We start from the raw sequence: 16,771 nt of genomic DNA on the forward strand, positions 1-16,771 counted from the left end.
CAAAGATTTCCCAAAAGAATTTTATTGATGCATGGCCATGCACAAATTTACCGCAGGAACCTTAATTCCCCCCCCCCCCCCCCCCCCGTCCCATCTCGGCAGTAGATCTTTGTATTTCTTTGCTTTTTGTTTTTAATTGTTTCTCTTTACCTAGAATAGTTGATGATAACCAAAAAGAATGTCGTCTTAGATGAACCAGGGAAAACATTGATCCCACACTTCTTGCAAAACCCATACATTGTCTTTGGAAACTGCCATTTTCGGTGAAGTTGGTCGCGAAAATGCGCTACACAGCGTACCTCCGCAAGTGTACTCCGATTTTCGCAAATACTATGTAGGGTCTCAAAATGTGTGCAAGAAGTGGAAAAAGTCATGACATTTCAGCGAAAATAAAAATTGTCGCGATAAATGTCGGGGGAGCGGGGCTGTTAAACGAAGCCCTCCCCCGCTAAATAGGGTTAACGGAAGAATTTTACAAAAAGAAAAATTTACTGCCGCATGGCTTATTAGCGCATAAGTTAATTTTGACACTATGACAATCGACCAATCAGATTATACACATTTTGTGACCCGTTTTATCATCGCAACTGTTGTACCACTCCCATTTCTGGTAGGAAACAAGGGAGGGTATTTAACATCCAATTAAGACAAGAATTCAATCTCTAAATCAAACTTGGTTCCACTTATTTGTCAATCGCCATCAGTTTATCTTCAAAATCACTAATTGTGCAGATTAATTCAATTTTTCCCAAAGATAAGCAGGCCAGTCTTGGCTGTGAAAGGACCCGTTCTTTGCTCCGAGCAATAATTAATGCATTATTTCATCTCTTTTACCCACAAATATATGCCGCTCCAATCTGGAAGACTCGCTTAAAGGCCGTGTCACACCTTTCCGGGCAAGCCTTGCGTGCGACTTGTGAAGAACAATTTTTACTACCCGGAGGTCCCCGCGGATGACCCGCACATGATAGTACCTAGCACGTATCTCACCCGTAGTCGCCCGGAGGTGCGCACGCAAATCTTTTTACCCGCAACCATGTTTAGGCCCTGTCACACCTTTCCGGGCATGCTACGCTGCTGGCTTGTTGTGTGGGGGGATTTTCCAGCATACCGGACAATTTCTGAGGGCGGACAAGGATTTGGGCGAGTCAGAGCATGTGTCTAACTTGCTGGACGCGTTCTACTTAAATTCTACTTACGGCCACGTGACCTGTGTACCAGTCACTTGGGTGCTGACAACTCAGTGAAGGAATTATTCTGAAGGAATGGCTGAAGTCCCACAGAATGTTATTATCTTGGCTGCATATGGGGACTGCGAAGTACCTGCGTGGGAGTTGCCTGCGAGGTGCTGCCGCTACGGGCCTCCTACTGGCGTTCTGCTTCGACCTCTCCGGGCATCCCCGCGACTCACCCGGAAAAAGTTTTGATCACGCTCAAAACTTGGCTGCGGTTAAATGGGACTTGCGTGCGCATCTCCGGGCAACTACAGGCGAGATACGCGCTAGCTAGATGATCAGATGCGGACCAACTGCGGAGAGTTTCGGGTAGCAAATTTGTTTCCCCGCAAGTCAAGCCGCAAAACTTCCTCAGATACGGTATGACAAGGCCTTGAGCATGCTCAAAACTTGTTCCGAGTGAGTCGTGGGGGTTTGCTCGCAGAGGTACACGCAGAACACCAGTAGGAGACCCTTGCCGGCAGCGCGTGGATCTCAGGCAACTCTAACGCAGGTACTTCTCAGTACCTGTAAGTCGTTCGTAACAGAAAACGGATCGGTTTCAAAGCTCTCAAGCAGATCACACGGAATACACGCAAGTAGAAGATAAGCAGCACGCGTCTAATAGGTTAGAAACAAGTGCGAAACTCGCAAACATTCTTGTCCGCCCGGGGAAATTCTCCTGTGTGCTGGAAAATCCCTCCTCGTAACAAGCCCGAGTAGCTTGCCCGGAAAAGTGTGACACGGCCTTAACATTCAAAGGGACAAAGAATAAAGGCCTACATGTATTCCTCACTAAATCTACATGTACTTGAAATTCTAGTAAACTTTCATACGATTTCTTCACAAATGAATAAAAAAATCGACCGCAAGTGTGTACACATAGGCCCTACTGAAATCGGTGATTCTGTCTTCATGTTTTTATATTTACACAGTTCTATGTTTGCCGTTTGTTTCTTCAACTTTGTCGAATTTGACTGCGTGGGAGCAAAGTACATTGTCCTTTGATCGTGGACTTGAAGAAGCAAATTTACATAGAAGGCTGCATGTACGATGTGAGCTATTGCATTAAATTTTTAAAATCCTCATCCAGTCTTGGTTGAAAAATATTTTCTCGTACAAACACACACTCTCTCTCTCACACACACACGCACACCCACAAAACAAACACACACGCGCGGGCAACACAGCACCCCCTCACACACACATACACACTGCAATCTTAAGAAATTTCTAACGAATACATGTGAGAAATGACTTGAATTACACAGAAAACACATCCTTCAAAATACAAAACCCATCGTTTGCGGAGATGACAAAATTTCGGTTTAATACAAGAACAAAAAGATATATGTATTTTTTTTTAATTACAGAACATGCATCATTCTTACGTTCTTGGTGATAATCAGAATAAAACCAAATGCAAAGTATACCTCAAGGTTTTATAAATCGACCAAATACGTTCTATTTCACTGCCTTTACCCCCAAAGGAAATTAAAAGTTGAATATTGCGCGTGAAATCAAAGTTAGAGATGGAGAAGGAAGTAGGTGCAGAGCACAGTAAGGCACAAGCTGAGAAATATCAAAATTGTTGATATTTCGCAAAGTTCTCCAACACGGTGTCTACTTTGATTGCATTGTAGTATTCCCACATTTGCGTTAGAATTCTCAATTGGTTTCACAATTTGAATGAGTTCAAGAAACAACTGTCTTTTTTATCCCCAATGGATTTATGTGTGCAAAATGTCCATTATGGTAAACATTTGAAATGACTGATTTCATAACGAGACAACCGATGTAAAGGCTTCGAAAATTATATCCTGCTAGCCACACGTGGTCAGGTTCCCCCTGCCCCTGCTCCTTTTAACAAAATCACGCAAAGTGTATACATTTTATTTGACGCTTGACGCAGTGTTCTTTCAAATCATATTGGACGACATATTACAATGTATGGCAGTGGGAATGCAGGTAGGTGTTGATGCATCGAATTATTCTGACTCTGCTATAGTTGTAAATACAGATTGTCTCGTGGTGTCATCATTGTTATCTTTTGTTCTATTCAAACTACCAATTAAGTTATGTCAAGAGAGAGAGAAAAAAAAAATGAGAGATGACCTTAGCTTACGACGTGGATCAATAAGACTACATGACATAATCACATTGATTTCAATACAGTGTTATATTGTTGATATCACTGAGTCATAAAGGAGGTATACATAAATCATCTATCATCAAACACATACATAAATCATCTATCATCAAACAATGATGACAATTATTTGGAACTTGAATCATGAATTACGCTGATTTGTAATTGTGTTCCACAAGATTTGCCATTTACCAGCAAATGATTTTGTTTTCTACTCTATATGGATGGCGCATAAGTTTAGATATGATGGAGGTTCAAGAAGTGGAGTTCCATGTGGCTGCATCTGGTAATCATTCGGAAAACACTGTCAATTTTCTATGGATGCGCAAAAAATTCTACAAGTGCATATTTTGTGCCTTTGATGATCGGGGTTTGATGCCACCGTCTTTCTGAGCAATCTGAGGATTCATTTTGAACGCTGAAGTAATGTCTGGTATATTTTGCCTGTTTAGTAATAAAATGAAAAAGAATTTCACAAAATGAGAAATCATATAAAACAAAAGTAACTCCAATGCCACATGAATCAATCGTCTTCCTTTCTGTAGGATAGTACACCTGTAGTTTGTTTCGCACATACTTCAAAGTAATACTTTTTCGGCATCAAACATGGGATCAAAGGGGATAAGACTAGCTGTTTTTGCTCCAATTCTTGAACCTCCTTGATGTCATCGTGGGATGTAGCGTGGTGTCGTGTATGCCTTTAGATCTATCCAGAAGAGTCTAACAGTATATAGTCCTTACTGGCAGTAAGGGCTGTTGCTGTTAGTCTCCACGTAAAATGCCCCGGAGCCCTTGCTCTTGAGAGCACCGTATCCCATCTCGGGACACGTGCCACAGCTGTTGCAGTTTGGGTACGAGTCCCAATCTGAACACTTCTTGGAGGGGGAGAAGTTACAGCTACTGCTGATGCTTTCAGTGAAGTAGAGCACAGCCCGGAAGTGATCGCATGCTTCGGTGACTGATGTTCCTGAGCATCCTGGCATATCTTCCCCGCCGTTGGGGTAGAAATCTTGGTCTCCGAGCTGGAAATAGAGAAAAATCAAATGAAATTCTTTATGATTGCATTTCTCACATTTTTCGAGACGGATTGCGTGATACAGGCACTGGAACAATGTTAAATAGATGGTATAGCATGGGTAGAGATAAGGATTGGGCTTTTAACGTTTTGTGAGATACCAAGACACTACTTATTAAATAGTACAGAGCATACCATTCTAGGAGGAATCTAAAGTTTATTAACGAGACTCGGTTTAAGAATGGCTGAGACATCCAAAAACAAAGTAAAACAAAGCGATGGTAATAAATGGTGGGTCCCACCAACTTTTATTAGGATTGCTCGATCTGTTTGGATATCTCAGCCATTTCAAATTTTCATCAAAATGATAAACATTGAATTCCTCTTGGAGTTACGTACTCTCTCACATTTGCTAAGAGTTTTCTCATCGTCTCACAAGAAACAAAAAACAAAAATGTTAGAAACCTGAAGATAGATCTCGGCAAAAAACCATACGATCCCTTTAAAGGAAAATTTGCCTCCCCTTAACTGAGTATTATATAGGGTAAGCATACATGCTCGTTCCTTCCCTTTGAAAGCATCCCTTTTCTCCGGATTGCCAAATGTCTGAACCTCCTTCGCGGGTTGTCCTGCCTTGGACCCCCCCCCCCCAAAAAAAAAAAAAACAAAAAAAAAAAAACAACAACAACAACAACAACAACAACAAACAATCTCAAGACAGAGACAGCCCCCCTTCACAGCAGGTGTGAGGTATACCATTATGATGAAAAGTATGCGCATAGATGAAAAAGGAAGGAAGAAAACAGATGTCTAGCGTCTTACATTCTTTCTGACTATCGAGCCGAGAGGCTTACCTAGGGGCCAAATGTTTTTACTTTCCAACGTAAATCCAGAATGAGGAATGACTTTTCAGACTAGCATGAATTTTCAAAATTTGATCCCGATATTTGGTCAATTTCAAGATATTTTAACATTCGTTAATCCGTTGCTAATCCGAAAATAAACGGAAGGTGCGTACTAACGGACATTCGGAATTACACACCGTATTTCGTTTACAGGTAAACGAGCCCTCGGAATAAAGGACCTTTTTTTTTCATGTTCGGATTAACAAACTCGGAATAACGAACCTCATATCATTTTCGGATTAACGAATCTTCGGAATTACCAACTAACTGTGTACGTAACCTAGTGGAAGTACATGTATTGCGACCGCTATACACGTTTCCTATCACCAGTGACTTTGGAGGCCGAAAAAAAAAACAACAACTATTCCTTGAAAGTCATGATGACCTGAACATTACTTCCCATCACCTCAAATCCCGCAAGCCAGCCTGGATGTCCCTTCCGTCACTAGAAAACTTCGACTCCAAAACAAAATTTCGCAGATGCTGATCTGATGCCTCCTGTGTTACCACTCAAGTAGCCTGTAAAGGGCTTTTTACACTTGTAAATTTTGCTTAGTCCCGTACCAATGGTGGGGCTAAGGGGAGGGGGGGGGGGGGCTTAGCCCCATTGTTGGTACGGGACTATCCTTAGCCCACTTTCTGTTTACACTCGTTTTTGCCAAAGTGGACTAGCCCCACCGATAGTCCGGTACTATCTGGCCCTGCAAAATAGGAGGGTTAGCACCGCAATTGCGGTGCCAAGCAAGTGAGTGTAAACAGAACGAAAAAATAATCCGGGGCTAAGCGATGGAGACGAAGTCCGATCCCCACTGACCAATCAGAAACGAGGTAATCAAGTGGTGCCGGTGCGTGCGTGTACGTGTACAGTGCACAGCGTAATCATGAATATTCATGTGGTTTGGAAAGTCCGGGGCTAAGAAATACGAGTGTAAAAAGGTCAGTTTTCTCCTTAGCCCCGGACAAGAGATAGTATGGGACTAATTGGCCAGTGTAAAAAGCTGAAAAAAATTGGTACGGGACTAACGATAGTCCTTGGTCAGAGAAAGTCCGGGGTTAAGAAACACAAGTGTAAGGGCTTAACACCATCACCGACCCACAACGAAGCCGACTTTCCAAGTAGCGGCTCACCCTGGCTGAACCGCATCAAAACCCTCCATGCAAGGACAGGCCACCGTCAACGTAAATGGAGATTCATGGATAGATTCCTTCTGGTCCAGCGTATGACAGCTGCCATCCCGTCCAAATACTGCGCCACATCGTGGAGAACAGCCACCGTCGGAAATGTCCAGGAGGGCTTCACAGAATTTGCCAAACCAAGTGATGCCGCCCTGGACTGGCTTAGCAACTTGGTCAGTGTTGGTATGAGGTTACCCTTTGTATTGTATCATATTGTGACAAGAGAAGAACTACCTTCATCATGTGTCAGGTGACAAGTCATGTGATTTACCTGATCAAGAAGTCCCGCCCCAGTGAGCTCTCCATCACTGTGGATAACGTCAACAAAGGTAGCGTCTGAGTTGTAGAGTGTGCAGTAAGTTTCACACCCCGTGAACTCTGGTCCAGCAGGATCGAGACCTGTTAAAGGCATAATTTACCATTTACAGATAAAACAAAAAGCCAGCATTAGTACTTTAAAATAGTTCTAAAATGTGAGTTAGGGATGGCAACAACCACTGTAAAAATTTGAATCGGTAAAATCGATGTCAAGTATTGTTAAATATACAAAATGTGAACAATAGTTATAATAAAAATGTTTCCAGACTAAACCGTGTACAGTTACGTTTTATTGAGAAAAATGCAGATATGTCCTTATATTTCAGGCTTTATTGCGAAAATTTTATATGATAGGATGTTCTGTGGTACAACAGATGCATTAAATATCATATCTTGAAAAAAATTTAAATCACTGTTCCCAAAGGTAAACTGGACCTTTAAGAGTTGACACATTCATTGTCAGTGATGATGATGGCGATGATATTATAGAACCTTAATGTGTTTTTCGAGAAAAAAAAATGTTAATGCCAGAGACATATTATTTGAGTAAACCTTTTTGACCCGCAGATTCTAGTACGCTGTATTCAATAAAGTACCCAGTTCCCAAGCGAAATTCTTGGGTCGTGCAAGACAATCTATGGCGTAAACAAAATGCTTACCACCTAAAATGTAACGTAATATTTTTGATTTTTTTAAGGATAGTACTTCTCATAAGTCCTCAACTGACATGAAATATCCGACTTTGAGAAGCTGCGGTGACAGAAAAAAGGTTAACACAATTATAATCACACAATATCAGAGCTACGAAGTCTCACTCATTCTGCGTGAGACTCAAGCATTTAGGAGCCATCTCACGATCTCACGCATGACACCCATTTTTCTCACGCATCGGGCAAATTCTGCAACTTGGGCCTATGATAATGAGCATAGCTCAAAAATTAAAGTGATAGTTGCAATTGAAGGTATATTTCCCTTTTGTCTTTCAAAATAAGTAAAAAACAGTCACTTAAGTATGCACCAGATCTCACCATTAAGAGCTAAAAATTGAAAAAGCTCCCTACCGTGGGAGGCCACAGGGGGGGGGGGGGGAACCCCTCCCACACCCTCGCTCGCGCGCACATTCGCATGCCGAGATGCCGAGTCAAGAAAATCTCACTCATATTTTTTTTTTTTGAACTTGGCATCCCTGCAATATGAACATGCAAATTATTGGGTGAATTTGATTATTAGCCGCCATGTATAATATGGCACAATAATAAATTGCCTTTCTTTTTCATTTTCTGCGGAAGGGAGCAATGTGATAATGGTGTGTTGGTAGTCAAAATAACTCAGGCACCAAGGTCAAAGAATTGAGAAGTGAATAAAACATGCGAAACATAATTATTATAATTGTATACAAATTATATGGAAGACATCAAATTACTAAAGGTCTACCAGGTTTTGAAATCTTGTAAGATTTTAAAATGATATCTTATGATTAGCTGTGTAATCTGCTTGTTAACTAAAGAGCCTAATCAGATTACGAAAACAAATCATAATAACCAGTGTAACAGCCGATGAAAATGAATAAAAATCAAACATTTCATCCTACCGTCTATTTACATAATAAATAAATAAATGTAAAATTGTATCGTTTTTGTATGCATTATTTTGTCTATGACTGAATAATTCTGTGATTAAAAAAAAGTTTCAGGTCTCGGGCTACTGAACAATATTGCGAAAAGCTTACAAAACAATTCCCTATGTGATTTTACTCAACGAAAGTCGACGACCCAAAGTGCAAATTAGCAACCTCAAAAAGGAAGTTTCCCGAAATATTCATGTGGATTCACTGGATGCAAAAATACTTTGAAAACATTTTTCTTCATTATCAACCTGCCTTATGCAATGTATTGGTTTCATGTAATTTCAACAACATAAAAAAATGCAAAATGCAAAAACATGCAAAGTAGGTGGAAGCGTTCTGCTTCAGGTTTCTAATGCTTGTGAATCTGTTGTTCTGAGGTGAACTGAATATAATGGAAGCGGCAGTATATAGAGTTGCTGTGCATCAAAATATCAATTCCCGTCACAAATTCAATTGCTGTCGTTCTTTATAACCCTCGCAAAATATCATCCTGATTATCTTTTACGTTAAAGACTTGTTAGTCTCCTTTGCAACTAAGCCCCTTTATGATGACAGACCTTGATAATTATTAACCTGCCTAACTGTCTAACATGTCAATGATAATAGGCCTACATAACAACTTTGCGGTTTTCATTCAATTTTTTTTTTCTTTTTAGCAATAAGTGTGAACGGCTCAGCGACCCCTGCTTTAATGTGTTTGAAGTTACCGAAAACCTTTAAATAACGTCATATTCTATTCTCGGTTGATGGTCATAACTCGTGTAATTCCAGAAGTTCGTTATCCCGAAAATTTGTCATTCCGAAAGTTCGTTGTAGCAATTTTACAAATTACTATTTCTAGGAATTTGACCTTGTTTCCCAAAATATTTGTCTCATTAATCCAAGCTTTCATTGTTCCTATTTTCTGAAAATGAGATAGGGATCGTTAAATCCGAAAGTGAATAAGGTTTGCTCTTCCGAATACAAAATATCACACAAGAGATCGGCCGTTCAGTGTATTTAGACTTTTTTCTGGTTGTTTGGTTTTTGCCTTTAGCACATTTCATCTTCAGACTGAAGGGCGGTGAGTTGGCTCAGTCGATAGCTCGTCTGCCTCACGATCACGCGGCCCGGGTTCGAACCCGAGTCTGGACTGAGCAATGTTGTGTGTAAGCATACCGTCCCCTCTAGCAAGAGGCAAAACACTCTATCCTCGGATGGGACATTAAATGGAGGTCCCGTGTATGAGAGAGCAACAACTCATGCACGTAAAAGATCCCGCTTCATTCATTCATCGCAAAGAGCAGGGTGTTTAACCCGATGAAGTGGTCCCACCTCACACCCAACTGGACCCCATGGAAGACCAGCTTAACGTAGCTGAATATGGACTATCCAGCCATCTTCTCAGATGGAAAAATGAACAAACAAACAAACAAACAGACTTGTTTGGCCTCTGAGTGTCCTCTTAGAATTATTGTTACGTTATTCATGTTCCAATCTGATGATGATAAAGAGGAGGACAGGAGGGGAGAAGGAGGGGAGGGGAAAGGGAGGAGGAGCAGGCGGAGAACGGGAAGAAGAGGGGGAATGATACGAAAGAGAAAAACACATCTATATCAATTTTTATCAATGTTACGTTCACAAATAACGACAGAAATGCTTGTTTACCAGTTTGTTAGTTAAGTGTATTTACTTTGTGTGTATAAAGGCATTAAAATTGATTTCTAGACACGAGAATTTATCTATAGGAACATCGAAATTCATTAATGGACAAAATTATTTCAATAAGAGTATTTCACAATCCTTTAACCGCACTCGATTTATTTTCACGACATTGAAATTAGCGATCGTTCTTGCGAGTTTGTTGTAGTACTAACGGTTTCACAATTCGTGCATTAGATTGCAATGTTCGTGCATTCACATTTCATTATAAGAAAGTTTCTCAGATGAGCCTGTTTGGGCATTCAGTTCCATCTTTCGAATTTCAGTTTGAAATCATGGATTCGTTCATTTATACTTTCAAGGATTTCGTGGTTTTTGGTGTTGAATGCATGCGTGTTTGCGTGTGCCCCTTTGTCTCTATATACAATCCTTTTTGCCCGTTTGTAAGATATACATGCGTGCGTTATATTAGGCTTTATATGCTATTGATTTTTAATCTCTCTTTATATATTCATTTATGAACGAGATGTATGCATGTCCCATGATATAAATCTGATACTGTCGCATAATATCGGGAGTTTAAACAGACTACGGTCATACTCCAGATTTTTGTTATTTCTATTATATAACACCCTTATTTTACCACATTTGAATTACTGTATTTTATCATGGGGGAAATCTTGTGAGTATACTATGCAGAGACTGTTTCAATTGTTTCAGTTGTTAAATTGTATATTGTTTGCTGACGATACAAATATCTTTATGCGTAATAATGATATATCATTATTATTTGACAATATGAATACAGAATTGAAGAAATTAGATGCATGGATGCAGGCAAATAAGTTAATTTTGAATGCAGGAAAAACTAATTTTATGATATTTGGGACTCGTGAGTGTACTGATAACTTCGTTTTATATTATAATAGTGATATGATCAAACGTGTAACAAATATAAAGTTTCTGGGTATTATGTTGGATGATAAACTGGCTTGGAGTAGTCATGTTAATATGCTCTGCAACACACTGTCGAGAAATATTGGTATATTGCGAAAACTGAAATTTTTACCTAAGCATGTGTTGAAATTGTTATATCATTCTTTCATTTCATTTCATTTGATTTATTGTACTCTCGTCTGGGGCCATTCAACTAAAAAGAATGTGAAACGTATTCATTTGTTGCAAAAGAAAGCTATTCGTATCATAACTCATTCACATTATTTGTCACAAACTTCTGCATTATTCCAAAAAATGAATATATACCAATTCAAGATATAATCTCCTTCTAAACAGGAATTTTTATGCAACAGTATTTATTTAGCGCATTACCAGCCCCCTTACAACTATGTTTTCATCTCAACAGCAGTATTCATTCTTATAATACAAGAAACTAACAAAATTTTCATCCTACCCTTTATCGAACCGAATTAGCCAAGTCAACAATTTTTTATCAAGGTCCCATTTTGTGGAATACTTTACCAAAGGAACTGAAAAACTGCAAATCATTACAGCAGTTCAGAAACAATTTTAGAGGCACTTTCCGTATGTAATACACGTAGCAACATGGTTTTGTATATTCTGCAAATATCTTACTCTTTTCTTTTTTCCTTCTTCATCCTGCTTCGATTGTGCACCATTTGTGTTCTATAATATTTTGTATCTATATATTGTATAAGTTGAGAAAGTCTTGTATTTACTTTGGGGCCTATTCCCAACAAGCCTGAAAGGCTTTTATTAGTCCCCCACAATGAATATGTCTATACTAGGACTTGAAATGTAATGATTGTTGTTTTTTAATGTGGAAATAAATGAATGAACATGATGAATGAATGAATGAATTGCAAAAGCGAGGTATCAGAATAGTCTCGCATTCACCGTATAGGGCGCCTTCTTTGCCAATATTTTCTACTTTGTCCATTTTAAATGTGCATGATATAATTACAAAGTGCAGTATATATGTTCTTATGTTATAATGGTATTTTACCTGTATCATTACTTGGTTATTTTAAACTAAACAAAGATAATCATAGTTATGGCACAAGAAATTGTAGAAATTTTTACTTACTTCAGATTCGAACATCCTACAAAAAAGTCAATATTTTTTCAAGGCCCTCAAATCTGGAATTCTATCCACTCTGATGTGAAATGTAAGAAAACCGTAACATTTTACTTGAAAGGTATTGTGGAAGTTACCAATATGATTTGCAGAATTTTTAAGAGATTAGCATGTTTTAGGGGCGTGTATTGTTAATGTGCTGGTGTACGTTTTTTGTCTATGTATGCATGCGTGTGTGTGTGTGAGTGTGTGTATGTGTGCCAACGTTTTTCTCAGTTATAGTTTATAGAAAGAAGAGACATAACACTGTATTTACTTTTCCGGGGTTAGTTTTAAATAAGGCCCATTGCCTTCTCACTAACCCCTTCACTTGATATCTTTGGTTGTTGGTTCTTTTGGGTTTTTTTTTTTTTGTCACATTGTCATGTTAGACTTGTCATACCATTGTCACATTTTTATGTATGCATGTTTTATTAAGTGAAAATAAATGAAATTAAATGAAATATGACAATGATTATTGATTTCTACGCTTTGTTCAGTGTTGATTCCGTCCGTTGCGAGTGCCTTTCTTTTCATATCAAGTTACAGTATACTCTCCGCGTAATCGGGTATCGCTTAAACGGGTACTCCGTTTAATTGGGTAGTAATGTCAAAAACAGTTCCAATGCACATTAAAATTACCTGATAATCGGGTTGCCTCTCCGCATAAATGGGTTAATAATTTTCTTCTTATCTAATTTTTACCCACATTTTATCGCAGATATAACCCTACAGAAATCATGAATGTCCAATTTTACACGGCTAATCACATTCTCTGCTTAATTTGCAGAGAAGACCGATCATTTTGACTATAGTAGTCTATAGTCAAAAGACAAAGTTTTCGGAAGACATATATTTTGTCAAAAAAAAAAAGAGTGCAAATTATTGCTCGTGACTGAGCAAATGTAAGGTATGTATAATGTGCCGTGGAAGCACGCGTGTTACCGTATAAAGCATACAGTGTAGGTGTTTGGTGCAGTGTACAATGCATGTACATACACATTGTGTGTGTCAATTGTGAGTGAGACGTGTTCTTCTGTTTATCGGGTACTCCGCTTAATCGGTTAAGAAACGCTCTGCTCGAGCCAACCCGATTATGCGGAGAGTACTGTATATGTTTTATCGCATTTAGCTGCACATGTTCCTAATCTTGGTAAATTTTAGGCATACCTATGTATATTCTTCCTTTTTACTATAATTATTTCGGATGGCACAGGTATGATGGTCTGGCATATTGAACGTTTGGTGCCGAGCTATTGTGAAAACTTGAAGGAAGCTTGGTGCAAAATGAGTCTTTCAGCATTAGGCCTGTAAGCCTATCATACGATATTATTGCATGTATGAAAACGCAGAAGGGGTAAGTTGTTCATGTCTGTGCCCCGCTGATCTGGAAGGTGTGAATACATTGTTTCCCTTTAATTCTCTATAAGTGTGTCCAAAAATTAATGACATATACAAGTTTTAAGCTTTGCAGGAACTATTATACAAGTTACAGAACGTGCATAAACTTCAATCCTTCAATGTGCATTCATTTACGCCTACCTGTGATTCTTCCCACGTTGGAGCGCGCCTTTCCAGCATAGCCAGCCGTGTGTGCCCCCAGACTGTGGCCAATGATATGCATGCTGCCATACGAGGCACCAGCGGCTGAGTTTAGCTTTTCCATCATCTTGGCAAGATCTTTGCCGACCACTCGGGTGTTGGCACGACTCTGGGCGTAGTTGGCTCGGCTTGCTCCTTCCTCCCAGTCTACCAGGATGACATTGTAATTCTTTAAGTTTATAAAGAGAGACATTTAATCATCATTGATAGATTTATGAGATCTTCCTTACCATTAAAATTGTCTTCGGGATTAAAAACAAAATTGATTTACTAACGACGTAGGAGATGTTCTGGAAAATCTTCTGACTTTTTGAAATTTCGCCCACACTGCTATCTTGACATAATAATAGGGCCTACTTGTTGGCCTTGGTAATCATGAGGATTAAAAGACAGGTTTAGGATTAGGGTGGGTTAGGGCTAGTGGTTCTCCTTCCAAGGGTCTGGTGTAATTGTCTAGGGTATAGTTGTCCTACACTGTAAAAAATCGCTGTTTGATTTAACACCACGGGTGTTAAATCTAACACCGATCAAACTTCAATAAAGGACCACACCCACAGGTGTTCCAAAATGCACTGTGATGGTGTTGAAAAGTGTTCACCTGACACTTCGTGGTGTTAATTTGACACTGTATCTGGTGTTATTTTGACACTGTACTGGTGTTAATTCAAAAATGACACCACATGGTGTTGATTTGATATTTGTTGGTGTTAATATCAATGGTTAAACACCCGTCCAGCTTCAATAAGAGACCACACCAGCTGGTGTTACTTTGGTGTAAATTTATTTTCACATTTTTTCAAAAATCTAGTATTTTAATGTAAAATTCTTGATTGTCTTGTTTAAATTAAAAATCAACAAGAAGTGCAGTTACTAAGAAACTCTTCAAAAAGCAGTTTAAAATTTGGAAATGACACCCGGAGGTGTTAATTTAACACCATAAATGAGCACCGAAAATTTAACACCAGCTCAGTGTTCACTATTTAACACCGGACTTTTTGCAGTGTGTATAGAACCATTGCAATAAAGATATGTGTAGCTTACATGACTAGGTTGCCCGCCAATATTTTCGAAAGGAGGAAGCACCCATAATATAGAGAAGGCCTACCTCTGAAAGGAACGCATTTTTCATGTTCATGACCCAGTCTGAGGTGTAGACGTCAGTCCAGCCGTGGATGATAAACTTGGTGTCTCGGTTGGCATTGAAGTTTGATCCGGTGATGGAGGAAGAGGAGGTTCGGGAAAGCGTTTGCGAGCTGTACCAATTACTGGTCGTGTAGAGGTAATAGCGGATCACGATGTCATCAGGACTTTCTGGTTCTGAGTGGTGACATGTTGAAGTTCCACTCCCGTAGGTGAAGGTTCCCAGATCGCCGTAAGTCACAGAGTCAGTAACACCCCCTGAAAGATGACATACCAACATTTCTTATATATTTACTGCTCTTACTCTTGACATTGTATAATGGATTGTCTGATTTACAGATTCAGATTTGTGACATCATGTTACAGGTGTGGAATAAAGACGAATCAGTTAAAACTGAATTCATGTCTCTTTTTTTTTCATATCCGAGTGCAAGTTAAAGAAAACGATAAAATAATTAATCTTTGTTCAACCGCAACAGCCCTGACTACTTCATTTTATCTATCTTTCTTGAACGTGCACATATGCTTCAGCTGGTGAACAGTTGATATTTTCGTCATTGAAACGCAAGAGAACATCTCTATATGCGCGCGGATGAAGAATGAATCTCCTCCTGTACAAACATTCATTCACCATTTTCGATTGCGTGAGTATTTCAAACAAAACGACATTTTCTTCCAGCACAGCCCTATTCATACTTTAGTACTTATTTACATTGTATTTTTTTTTTTTGTTAACATAAAATAAAACACATCTTTCGAGCCTAAAAACACAAATTAGTAAAACACGGCCTCCGGACCCGTACCAAAGTAGCGAAACAAGTCTTCAAATTCTAATGGTCCAACTTATTATCATCATCGATCAATCCGTGGGTACTTAATTCTCATCTCACTGACTGATCGAAGATGATAGTGTAATTACAGTACCGCAAACGCAAAATAAATTGTATGAGAAATGGTCTTAATACGCAATTAAAGCGTTTTAGTTGTAAGGCTCTTTGCTGGACTCCAAAATACACTCACCGTGGAAGAGAGCGCAGAGCAGAAGACAGATGGTGATCATCTTTTCTCGTGTCGTCGACGAAGTCGTCCAAAAGATGCAAGTGAAGGCCTGCACACCAGAGTTCTGAGAGTTTTCTAATCAAGATGCCCCTCTTTTATAGGATGTTCTGCTGAGCACTGCGCTGCCTTTCTGATTACCTTTGAATCGACAGGTGAGGGGGTGCTCTCAAATTTATCAATCATTAACAATTACCCCTGGCACGAATATGCTCGGTTTAAGCACTCGAGAATGACCTCATAATTTATTGATAGTAGGCTTATTCAGTAGTTGGTCACCTACTGCCGTTGTGTTTCTAAAGTTTTACACAATAATTTTACTTCAACAGTGCTGGAATAAAATTTTAAAAGATAAAAAGAACATCTTTAAAAACGTCCACAAAAGCAAACTTTTTCTGATAAATATATTCCCTCGGCTTGCTACTGGCATGTTCAGGGTAATTTTAAACTGTATTCTGAGGGAGGTAAGTCAAGGGCTTTTCATTATGGTTGAAAAGTGAACAAAGATTGAAATATTCTTTACAATTTTCGTTGAAGAATTTTTTATACGGTCATGTCATCACAAAGTGTTGTAGTCTACTCATCCAGCGATGGCTGCACCCAAACTGTGAAAATGCAGAGCTCTAACATGTTTAAGGAATGTGCAATTTTCCTCAAACTTTGCTTATATGTTTTAGTACGTGATATGGCTGCATTTCCTCGGTTCACATATGATTTATAAGGCTTTCATTCTTCTGTGATAACAAAGGATTATTTAAAGCAATGCTAGCAACAACAAAAAAGAAGGATGTACCAGCAGCTCGTTTACATATCTGTAATCCTATGAATATTCA

The 16,771-nt window shown here is 39.1% G+C and overlaps 1 protein-coding gene across 1 annotated transcript; it reads right to left on the reverse strand.

Moving 5' to 3' along the window:
* Positions 1–4,100: 4,100 nt before the first annotated feature.
* Positions 4,101–15,988, reverse strand: LOC140234297 (pancreatic triacylglycerol lipase-like). Its single transcript, XM_072314360.1, has 5 exons — positions 15,903–15,988; positions 14,848–15,140; positions 13,683–13,911; positions 6,731–6,858; positions 4,101–4,385 (listed from the first exon to the last, which is right to left on the reverse strand). Exons 1-5 carry the CDS (start codon positions 15,940–15,942, stop codon positions 4,101–4,103), a joined length of 975 nt encoding a protein of 324 aa, XP_072170461.1. The 5' UTR covers positions 15,943–15,988.
* Positions 15,989–16,771: the final 783 nt, after the last annotated feature.

The sequence above is a fragment of the Diadema setosum genome, chromosome 10 (genome assembly GCF_964275005.1).
Source record: "Diadema setosum chromosome 10, eeDiaSeto1, whole genome shotgun sequence".
NCBI lineage: Eukaryota > Metazoa > Echinodermata > Echinoidea > Diadematoida > Diadematidae > Diadema > Diadema setosum.